Source organism: Drosophila sulfurigaster, chromosome 3 (genome assembly GCF_023558435.1).
Source record: "Drosophila sulfurigaster albostrigata strain 15112-1811.04 chromosome 3, ASM2355843v2, whole genome shotgun sequence".
NCBI classification, from domain to species: domain Eukaryota; kingdom Metazoa; phylum Arthropoda; class Insecta; order Diptera; family Drosophilidae; genus Drosophila; species Drosophila sulfurigaster.
The window spans coordinates 5,658,558-5,670,260 of record NC_084883.1 but is presented as its reverse complement, the minus strand read 5'-3'; the positions used below and the strand labels follow the sequence as shown (position 1 = coordinate 5,670,260).

Sequence of the window (11,703 nt, the reverse complement as noted above, 5' to 3'; positions counted from 1 at the left end):
TATTTTGTATCTCCCATTTTAATGTAAATTCCGTTTTATTGGCTTTCACATCAATTGACAATTTTAATTGTCGGCAGTTGTCATAACTCGAGGGGGAGCGGAGCTGCACTTTTAATGGCGCCCATAACGCATTTTGTTGTCCATTTCTTTATGGTTATGCAACAGAGACAGAGTCAACAATGGAATATTGTTGCTGAGCCGCTTTGGCTGTTTAATATGCTGCAAGTGGGGCAACATATTGAATCATCTGAGACGATGCCGCACGTTCCGAGAGAGAGAGAGAGAGAGAGAGAGAGAGGGAGTCCATGTCGCATGTCCATGTGTCATGCTGATGAGGTGAAGTCACGTAGAGATGATTTGAAAGAAATCATACATTAAATCGTTTCGACTGGCCGCATTTAATTGCGGCCGATAAGGTGTGCAGTTCCACAGAATAACCTTGCCCAGCGGTAATCCCCTCCAAGCAGTCGCAATTAGTCAAACGAATTTGTAGCGCCCAGCTGAAGAATTAATCAGAAGTCGCATTTAAAATGCAAAATGCGTGCGCTAAATTACAACGAATTCTAAAGCACAAAAGCCTAGACATTTTTTAACGTGTAAGCAGCATGCCCCATTCCCCCCAATACACACTACTCATTGCCAACAATGAACTTGGCTGTCGGCAAAAAGACTTTGGAGCTGCTCGGCCATTGGCAAAGAAGCTCCCAAGAAGCAGAGCGCAGAGCGATGATGACTCGTTTTGGCTTTTGTGCTCGTTGACGCGTCCACATTTGAATACTAATTGCATTTGGCCAACTTGGAGTTGACGAGCCAAGAGCTAAGAGCTGAGAGCTCAGAGCTTGGCCCATCTTCTCAGCTCAGTTCAATTTAGTTGCCTGTTTGTTGTCTTGTTGCGTTTTTTTCCCTGTTGTCTTGCGGTAAATATGATAAACAACAAAGCGCGTCATTTTGACATTTGTCTGTTTAATGCGCCCACGTTGACGTTGCCACCACGTTGCCAATTCCGACTCCCACGACTGACAGCCAACTCCCCTCCTTCTCGTCTGTCCTGTCCTGCTGACTGCTGACTGTCTGCTCCCCGTAACCGCAAATAGATATGCCGCTCAGATAATGATCGGTTCAAACCGGCATGGCGAGGAGTTCTGCATACCTTCAACTCAAGCTCAAGCTGCAGCTCCAGCTCCAACTTCAACTGCAAACTCCTGACTCTGGCGGTTGTCGCGCTTTGAACTTAAAAGGGGTTTGCTGCTGTTGCTGTTGCTATTGTTGTTGTTGCTGTTGTTGTTGACATGCAGTCACTGGCAAATTTGCCATATGTTGGCAAAATGGCAAACTGCTTTTGCTTTTGCCTTAGCTTACTATTGTGTTGCGCTTGCTCTTTCGATTTTGGCCAAGTGTCAAATTCTTTAACATTATCTAGCCAGGACATATTAACGATTACCTCATGATGGTGATACAATAGAAATGTGAGACAAGCAAAAAAGAAATAATATATTAGTTTAAATTTAGTTTAAATTTGTTACCTTTTCTTATGTTAGGTGAGAAATTTTGAACAATATTTGTTTAAATGCGAGAAGGAAGAGAAGAAAGTTAAAGTGTAAACTCCTTTTTATTATACCAAGTATTTATTCGCAGTGTTATACAATGGATTATTAGATCAGCAATAAGTTCTGTTCAACGAATTTAAAAATTATGCAAGATTACCTTGTAGTTGAGTATTTTACTTTTGGATGATACACATCGTATTCAATAAAACCAATATATTGCGGTATTAATCTTCAAATATACCAAAAATATACTACAAAAATACTGAATACTATTTGGTATACTGCCACATAATATACCGTAAAAATACTAAATACTATTCGGTATATTAGGGTATCTATGATATATTTCGAATGTTGCACTTCATCGACATAATAAATATGGCCTTCGGTATATTTTAGTATTTTTGTGGTATATTAATTAGTATATTTTCAGAATATTACCGTACTGTTTTGCTATTATTTCAAATGGGTAGCGGGTATCTCACATACTCGAACATACTCGACTGCAGCTTTCTCACTTATCTAAGTAAAATTTTCAGTAGACATAACTTTTAATCGATAATATTTAATCTAATAACTACATTTATATATATATATGAAATGGACGAAGCTAAACAGCTCTACATAAATTTATTATGCAATTTAATAAATAATATTTTGTCTCAGATTTTATTTTGAAATTTTCCCCCTCAGATTAAATAGTTTACACATATTTCGAAATCTTCTAAGATACTAGCTTGATTATATGCTTGCAAAGTATTCGATGACATCGCTTGTTGCTTTTTGGGCAAACAAAAAACTTCAGGAAATTCGTTTTTATGATTTCGGGAGCCAAGACAGTCAGAGGCTCAGGGCTGGGAGTGTAATAAATAATGAGGCAAGCACAACATGAATGTGGCACTTGTAATTAATTATACAACAGGAACAGCATGAACCAAAAGGATCAGCGGGAAACGAAACGGCAAAGAGGCAACTAAAATGTCTGGTAATTATCACTAAGACGCGCCGCAGCTGATTAAAAATGCGACGCCGACTCGGACTCTGACTCTGACTCGGAGTCGGACTTTGATGCCGCAACCAAGCATTGCCATTACCCCTCTCCCTCTCCCTATCACCCCAGTGTTGCCACAACAGAGGCTAAAAACTCGACCTGGAACTGGAATGAGTCGGGATAATGTGCATTGAGGCAGCAAACGTTCAACGCCAAACTCCAAGTGCAACTCGAATTCTGACAGTTTTCGTACGGCTGACATGACAAGCTGCCAGCGCCGATGACGCTAAAAACTTGCCTCAGCCGACGGGGGCAAGTTGCGTCCGATGGCTATGGCTAGCGGCTGCCCCCAACTGGTGATTGACTGCCCAGACAACACAGAAGACTTCAGGCAGCATCCCAATCTGAAACTTGAGTGGCGATTGAGCATCGCTGGATGAAAGCTTCAACATGTTGCCAAGTGCCGACGGCGACTGCTCTTTTGACTTGCTGGACAAAGAGTAGAGAGAAGGAGAGAGAGAGTGAGACGCACATACATGATGGCAACACGGGTGTTGCATATAAATGAGGCGTGCCAAAAGTTGACAATGATATTAACCTGCAACTTTTCAGCAGATTTCTCTCTCTCTTTGAAGGTCATTCAACAAGCGGTTGCTCTCTCTATCTCTTTCTCTCTGTCTGTCTCTTTCTCATTCTCGATCACTTCTAAAATTCTTGGACTCTCTACTATAAATTTTATATGCGTCAATTAGCGGCTTGCGCTTTGGTGATTTTATTACTTTCTTTACAGCTAGAATTTATATAATAAATATTGTTTATACCGGAATTCACATTAAATTTTATTTGCGTCAATTTTTGTCTTGTCCAATTAAAATATACGTTGCGTACTTATTGCAGATCTATTCCGCTACTGAGAGCTGATCTTCCATCTGCTTAACAGTATTTGCTGTGCTCTTTGACTTCTCTACACTTCACTTAGGCCTCTTTACGTCCGAATGCTTCGCCGTCCTCCAATGTTTCAGGCAGGGGATGACCTCTTGTTTCTGGCAAGAAAATGGTTGCAATTACCGCTATTATAGAGACGATTCCGAATATTAGGGGCGTTATCCACAGCTTAATGTGGGCCAGATCACAAATCAGAGGCGCCAAAAGTCCACCAACACGACCCAACATAGAGCAAAGTCCCATGCCATTGGACCGTACAACTGTGGGGAACATTTCGCCACCCCAAAGATATGCATTAGGAAATGTTATCGAAGCCCCAAATAGACCAAATGTTGCACAAATGACTTGAAGCTTGTCGCTCGCATAGACTAAAAACACCAGCAGCAAAAGGGCAACACCGCTGATCGCATTTGTGATCATCATTGTGATCTTGCGTCCCATATACTTGGTCATCACCACGCACAGCAGAGTTCCGGGAATTCCCAGACCAGCGGCAATCAGATTGTTGAGGAAAATATCACCGCCTAGATTGGAAATGTATTGAGCTGTGCCGTAGTATACCATGCAAACCACAATCCAAACGATGGCCATACAGATAGTCTTCAATCGTAAGTAGGGAGTGCGAAACAGATCAATTAAAGTTCCCTTTTTCGCCGGTGTTCTAGCGGCCAAAACCTTGTAAGCAGCCTCGATCTCGGGACGAATCGTTTCCGTTGGCGCCTTGTTGCGTTTGGCAATCTTCTCCAAAATCTTGATGGAATCATCCACTTTGCCGGTGGTGAAGAGCCATCGTGGTGACTCAGGTATAAGGCATATGTAAATGAGGAAGACTGCTGAGAATATTGTGACGCTGAACTGGAACCATCTCCATTCGCGAATGAAATACGCAAAGATTGCCAATGAGGCATGACCCACATTGAAAGGAATCTGGTATAAAATGGCGATTAGTTCACGTCTCTTTGGTCCAATGATCTCCATAATCAGCACAAAGCTGCAAAGAGTGGTGGACAAAGTGTGAAGCAATAATAAAAATATGTAGAATTGTATATTGTAATAAATAAATTACCTGGTGCACATTGTTCCGCCTGTGGCGAAGGCAGTTAGAAATCTGAAGATTACATAAAACCAATAATATGGGGACAAGCATACGATAAGTCCGCATATCAACTGCATAAAACAACACCCTAAGAAAGCAGGTCGACGACCAAAGCTGTGTAAATAGAATTACTTTTTTTTATAAGAAATGAAGTAGGTACTTTATATTTATTTACCGATCCGCTATCATTCCAAAGAACATGCTGCCAAACATAATTCCCATCATGACAAAAGACTGCGACAAACTGGACAGAAATCTCTTTTCGCAGACCAAACCCCATTCGGTGACAATTGTCGTCTTGAACACACTCGTATCGAACTCTATCTCATCACAGTCACTGCTGCAGGCATCGGTCACGTTTTCAGTCTTACACGAGACTGGAGTCGGAGCCGCAAGGAAAATGTGTGCCAGCGTGTGCCATCCTGTTCCGAATTTACTTAGAAACACGAGCATACAGAAGAAGAACTGATATATCCTGAAGTCGCCAATCTGCGAGATGATGGGATCGCCAGTCTTCTCAACCGGGCGAATTACCGGCTTCTTTGCTTGATCACCCATATCAGAATTACACTTATGTTACGTCTTGTCCTGTTATAAAAATGACAAAAAATAAAAATTTTGTTAGATTAAAAAATTTTACAGAAATAATGTACAGCTTATAATTTTGAAAGTAGAATGATGAGAAAGGCATTGTTGTGTTGGTATGAAAAAATCATTGATCATTTTCTCAAATAAAAGTTGATTCTTTTAAAATGACCGACATTTTCTTGCAGAAATAATTATGGTTAAGTATGTCCAAATTTAAAAATTTATATTATTTATCATTAGAAATGATTTTTTATATACTTAATAAATGAGTTGTATTAATTTAAAGTTGCTTTAAATTTAAATAAACATAAGTGTATGTGAAATAAAATTTAAAATTATGTGGCTGAAATTATCAATAAGTTTCTGTTGATAAATCGTAAGACGAAGCCCAAATGCAGAAGTTGATATAATCAAATCAAAACGCAGTCAATGTCACCACAAAAGTGGCTGATTAACATTTCCTGATATTTAACATGAAAGCATGTGCAAAGTGCTGCAAAAAAACGGTATATTTTTACTTTCACTTTTATAAAAGTAAAATCGGAAACTTGGTGTAAAGGTGAATGTGTAAAGAATATACAGAAATGATTTGTTCAATTTAGAGTATAGAAGAAAAGTGAAATAAGAGTTTTAGAGTGTACTAAATAAACTCGAAATAATGTAAAGAATCGAAAAAAAGATTCTAATCTAGTGCTTAGTTTTCAATTCCTAGCAAATAAGTTTATGTTTAATAAATAAGTTAAGTAGCTTCAGAATAAACTGAAATTTTAAATAAGAATATCTCGTCTTAAAGTGGGTCACACTGAAACTTAAAGTAAGCTGATAAATACACAATTCCGACCCAGCGGAGCCCCTACTCACCGAGCAAGCTGCAACAGACTGGCGTTAAAATACGGAAGATTGTGATTTCATACTTGATCGAAAGAGCGAACCGGTTTCACGTTACGAGTATGGCCTGAGATACATGCGGCCAAGTCAAGCTGGTAACAGATACAGTTAGCGTGACAACTTGGCCAAGCATTAGCACCTGAAAGCTGACACATTAAGGTCCGTTTGCAATTCGGCTAAAATGGCATTTAGCCAGAATCCGTATCAATTGCAGCGAACAGATCGCTGCAACAACAAACCTCCAACTTTTACCAGGTCTCTACATAAATGAAGTCAGTCGATTCATTAATTGAAGGTGCGCCAACGAAGCAGCAAGTATACACCACGGCAACTATGTGCCACAGATAGCAGCTAGATGAACCTATTGTCTGCAACCAGATAAACGCTTTGTAACTCTGACGATGAAGCAAAGAGAGTGAGAAAGGGAGACTCTGCCTTAAGATGGCTTAATTACGACAATTGAGTGAAAGTTGGCCACAGATTTGTTGCTGGCGACAAGAAACAATCAACACAGGCAACTAAACCAAGCAGCAACAGGCAACGTGCAACAGGCAACGGGCAACCTTGCAACATGTTCCCACGACTGTGGCAACCTGCCCAATGAGCAACAGAGGCAAGTGTCGGCGCTGCTTGCGCAAGTAGAAAATGTCACAACAATTGAAAATAAATTATATGCAAATTGGATAGCCTATCAATGTGCCACACACTCAAATACAAACTCTGGCAGATAATAAATCTGCCAATAAATCCACGCATAAGTGGCTCGCATTTTCACCCACTAAGATGCCCATTGATGGAGTACACAAAGCTGTTTCTGATTTGTCACTATATAGTAGATTAATCTAGAATTCATCCGTTGGACAGCACTGACATTATTAGACTTCGATGTCTTTGCATAATCATTTGCACAACTTTTTAATTGACATTATATGAATTTATTAGCAGATTCCGCCAAATAAATTCTGAGCTAATTCTTTATGATGTTGATGAAGACCTCGAAAATAAACTAAACTTTATGCTTTGTCTCGTATATGTAAATTGCACTTTAGTGTACTTTGTTTCATTTATTTATTTATTGCATGCACTTTTTTTGTTGAAGACTCCTACGAATGTTTACAATTGAGTTAACAAATGCATTTCATAAGTTGCGAATTGCACTTTATTGTATTTAGTTTACTATTTGTACACTCACTTTAATTGATTTGTGGAATTATTTAAATGAATTATAATATTCACATTTGTTTATGTTTTCAGTTTTCTTCTCAAGCACAATCAGTTTTCATTCGTCTTACAGAGTCGAGCAATCGTATCGTACTTGCGACACAATGAATTAAGCTGAATGAGTTCGACGCATCGAGTAAAAATACTTTGGCTCGTGTCGAAGTCTGATTCTGTGTCTGAACTGATAGAGATTCAAGTAGACGTCAACATCATCTTACTGCTGATAAGCCAATACTTTATTGTTTTATTATTAAAAACTCGTTCTTTCTAGAGAGACATAATGTACCAGTCAACTATCTAATCTGGAGTATCCCAACAGTACTTGAGTATTTTATTATTATTAGTATTACTTTACTCTTTTATTATTATCATTAATGTGGCAGCTGCTGTTATGTGACAACTCGGGTAATTCGGGTAGAGAATTCGATATTCTCTGAAGAAACATAATAAGTAGATGATCACAGACTCACGAGTTCGACTTTGAGATTTGTTTAAGCAATCAAGTGATTTGTGTACAATATACATTCGTATGTTCAACGTTGCTGAAATATTTTTATGCCCGCTACCCATAGGGCAAAAGTGTTTCATAACTTTGTGCTTCTCGCAGCTGTATGGAACATGCAGAGGGAGGCATCTCTGACTATATAAAATATATTCTTGATCCGCGTTAACAGCCGAGACGATATAACTTTGACTGTCTGTCCGTCTGTCTGTCTGTCTGTCAGTCTCTCGACCGCCCGTCTAAATGAGCACCTCGATCTCAGAGATTATAAGAGATAGAGAAATAAATAATGTCCCCGGAAAATCGAAAAAAAAAAGAATACCAAGCATTAGTGAAATATATTTTAAATAGATAACATGAGAAGATTAAGAATTGTTGTTTCTAATTACACCCGCTGCTTATAAAGTATACACAAGTTCGTAAATATTTGACAAACGGAAACATTACATGTATGTACATACATACATATATTCTCGTTCACAAAATTACTCACATTTCGACAATCTAATCATTTGACTTTCGAATGTGTTTTTGTTGTTCATATTTAATGATGTTGTATTTATTGAAATGGTATTCAGCTCGTAATTATAAAAGCTTTGTATTGCAGTCAAACCGCAAGTTGAAGAGCTAATCGAAATGTCTGATAATAAGCTTTTGGCTGGCCTTAGGGCAAAGTGAAAAAGCATTTGTCGAGAACTGATCCCAAATTTAACCACAAGACTAAAGCAATTAGAGGGCATAAAGAACGTTTACATTTTGGGCGCTCTTAAGCCGATTTTGCACGTCAGAATGGCAAGTGTTTATGCCGACAAATATTTTGCCAAATATTACTAGCAACAGTGCAGCTAAGAAAAAAAAAAGAGCAAAACCAACAGTTGTTTGGACTATTTATTGCCTAACAACGCTCCAATTAGCACACAAAAGGATTACAAGCCAAATGCCAAATATTGTGTGGGGGTTTTTTGTAGAAGTTCCTCCAGCCTTGTTGCGGTTAGTGGGCCACACTCTTTGGACTGGACAAGAGATTTGTTAAATCCACTTGTAGTCGAATGGCCAACAAGCAAATCGAGCAGTGAGTGAGTAGCTAAAGTGCAACAAGCATTTAATTTCAACGCACATGAAACACAATCAAAATATTTTATAGTTCGTCCATAAAGAAATTCATAAAGCGAATTGCGTTGCCATGGTGGATGTGGTGAGATGCGAGCGAGCGAGCGGCGTCGTTTTACCAATTCATACTAAAATTGCTAACTCAGCGCTCATATATATCATTTTTATGCCCCAGCCACGCCCCTTTCAACTCGTAGTAAATTGACAAATGCTACAACCGCTGCAGCAACGCGGCAATGCCTGAAATGTCTTTGCCACTATTTAAGGTCTTTTATGAGCTGCCAGTACTATGGGATGCAAGTTGGAAGCTCAGCCCGCAGCCATAAAGAGAGTAGACGAGAGACGATTCGCGAGAGATGGGGCTCAAGACGGAAGGCGGCAGAGACTGGGAACAAGGGATGGGAGTGTAAATGAAAAAGCGCAGCAAAAACTATGAGCAACGCTCAACGAAATAAAACTGCTTGTAATATGTAGCGAAAAAAATTTTAGCACTAACTCGACTATCACATGCTCTGTAAAATCAAAGTAATGAAATTAAATATAGAGAGCCATATTTCTAAGATCAAATATATATTAAGTAAAAATAAGAATGTGCAAACTTGTTTATCTAAATAAACATAAAGATTGAGTACTTTAATGCTTGTGTATAAATAAATTATTTATATGGCAAATAAATTGATTTCAAATAAGACAATTGTTAGATTTGTTGCTAAGAGATTTTAATTGCAATAAGTATGATATTATTTTATTTATTTGAGCTGTAGACAATGACAAGATAAGAGATTAAATTGATATAAATTTGAATCGAATAGTTACAAATGTTTGATTTAAAAAATAATATAGGAAATTACACACTTAAATTTAATTAAATTAAATGTAGAACTAAGTACGTATAATACAATTTTCCAAAATGTGCTTTAAGTTATCATTTAAACGGTGTGTTATAACACCCGCTACCCATTTTGAATAAAAGAAATATATGTTGCGGTATTTTTCTTAAACCCCTAGTAAGTTGGCGTTTAGTTGTTTGTTTATTTAAATAAACATAAAGATTAAGTACTTAAATGATTGTGTATAAATAAATTATTTATATGGCAAATAAATTGATTTCAAATAAGACAATTGTTGGATTTGTTGCTAAGAGATTTTAATTGCAATAGGTATGATATTATTTTATTTATTTCGAGTATGAGCTGTAGACAATGACAAAATAAGAGATTAAATTAATATAAATTTGAATCGAATAGTTACAAATGTTTGATTTACAAAATAATATAGGAAATTACAAACTTAAATTTAATTAAATTAAATGTAGAACTAAGTACGTATAATAAAATTTTCCAAAATGTGCTTTAGGTTATCATTTAAACGGAAACTAAATATATTCTTTTGGCTTACAGGGTATCAACAGCATTACTTAGGTGGAAAGAAGGCAACTAAAAACAAAGCGCCGCATCAACGTTTTGCTGCCTTGGCTTCGCCCGGCCCTGGACTTGGACATGGGCTTTGGCTTTGGCTCTATTCCTCTCTAAATCCTCTTTGATTAAGTGCTCAGTCTTTACTGTGGAGATTTTTTAATCGTTACCTCGTACCTCGTGCCCCTTACCACGTACCACAGGACGATGCAACGCTCTACACTCACTCCACAAAACAGGAGGATGAGCATGTGACCATGCCCCATAGATTAATCGCTAATCTGTCCCTAGAGGGCGTATGGACATTTTTAAAACTGTGCACAAAGACGCTGCCTCATCTTCAGTCCCATGTCCAGACGCAGTCTCCGATTCCGTTTTCCGTTTGTGATTCTCGTTAAATTGTGCTGTGTATGTAACATACTACTTCTGTGCACATTTAGAAGGGCTGGACAGCGTCTCTTTAAGTTCGCATTCGCACCTCTTTTTGTGCCTTTTGTTTGGCTGCCCTTTTTTGATTTCATAAATAAATTAATAAATTTAAAGTCTGCATTAATTATTATGCACGTTCAGCTCCCTCGCGTTCGCATTCGCATTCACATTCGCGTTTGCTTTAGATTAATGTTTTAATTTTGCTAGTCAGTCGCCTAGTTTGCTGCTCTCTTGCCGCCTGCCTACCTGCCTGCCTGCCCGTCATCTGCCTCTGTCAGACCTTTCATTAATTTATGCGCCATTTTTGAGTAATTTGCTTAGCCAGGGGCGAAAAACTGCATTAAATTGGAATGCAGCAAAGTGCTGAGCTGCAATTCACTGGCCGCAAACCTCAAATCGTTAATTCTAAAACATAATAAAATGCAGTAATATGTTTCAGTTTTTCAGTTTTCGTGGGGCCTTTCAATTTGCCTTATACCAACTCCAAACGAGCGCTTCCTAATGTGTGTCACATAAATCAGCGCCAGCTCCGAGAATACTAGTGTGAAGCTATAGACATGCTGGCTAAAGATGATATTTATAAGCGCTTTCAATGCTCACCTCAATGAGATTTGATGATAGAATAATTTGACTTGGCGCAATGAGAAAGCATATTCTTTATCAATACGGTTAACTTACCTGTCTGTATGAATAAGAATCCAAAACTTAAAGTCTGTAAGAGTCATCATGTGTTGATTAGTAACTTTTTCAATATGTACCATAAAAACGATCCCACAGAATATTTTGAGGCTCTTGCAAAACAGCTTATTTGGCCGTATGCCAGATGAAGGTATGTAATCTTAGTCTTAGCATTAATACTGAAAACTTAAATATTACTTTTAACTCTACCATATATACCATATATCATCAAAGACAGAACGAACAAATGGCTTTGCTCGTTAAAAATGCGTGATCACTTTGAATATACACTC

General features: G+C 38.1%; 1 protein-coding gene across 2 annotated transcripts; it reads right to left on the bottom strand.

Annotated features, from left to right (window-relative positions):
* Positions 1–3,271: 3,271 nt before the first annotated feature.
* LOC133842175 (organic cation transporter protein) lies at positions 3,272–7,361 on the bottom strand. 2 transcript variants are annotated; one of them, XM_062275166.1, is made up of 4 exons: positions 7,248–7,361; positions 4,755–5,167; positions 4,550–4,693; positions 3,272–4,474 (listed from the first exon to the last, which is right to left on the bottom strand). In XM_062275166.1, the coding sequence occupies exons 2-4, from the start codon at positions 5,135–5,137 to the stop codon at positions 3,514–3,516; spliced, it is 1,488 nt and encodes a 495-aa protein (XP_062131150.1). In that variant the 5' UTR covers positions 5,138–5,167; positions 7,248–7,361; the 3' UTR covers positions 3,272–3,513. The 2 variants fall into 2 exon arrangements, with proteins under 2 accessions (XP_062131150.1, XP_062131149.1); XM_062275165.1 differs by lacking the exon at positions 7,248–7,361 and having other exon boundaries at positions 4,755–5,247.
* Positions 7,362–11,703: the final 4,342 nt, after the last annotated feature.

Excerpts from the sequence above, each read along its gene's own strand:
- LOC133842175 (XM_062275166.1), bottom strand. The coding sequence starts at position 5,137 with ATGGGTGATCAAGCAAAGAAGCCGGTAATTCGCCCGGTTGAGAAGACT. Across the intron at positions 4,694-4,754 it reads TTTGGAATGATAGCGGATCG|CTTTGGTCGTCGACCTGCTT; the intron begins GTAAATAAATAT and ends CTATTTACACAG. Across the intron at positions 4,475-4,549 it reads GGCGGAACAATGTGCACCAG|CTTTGTGCTGATTATGGAGA; the intron begins GTAATTTATTTA and ends CACTCTTTGCAG.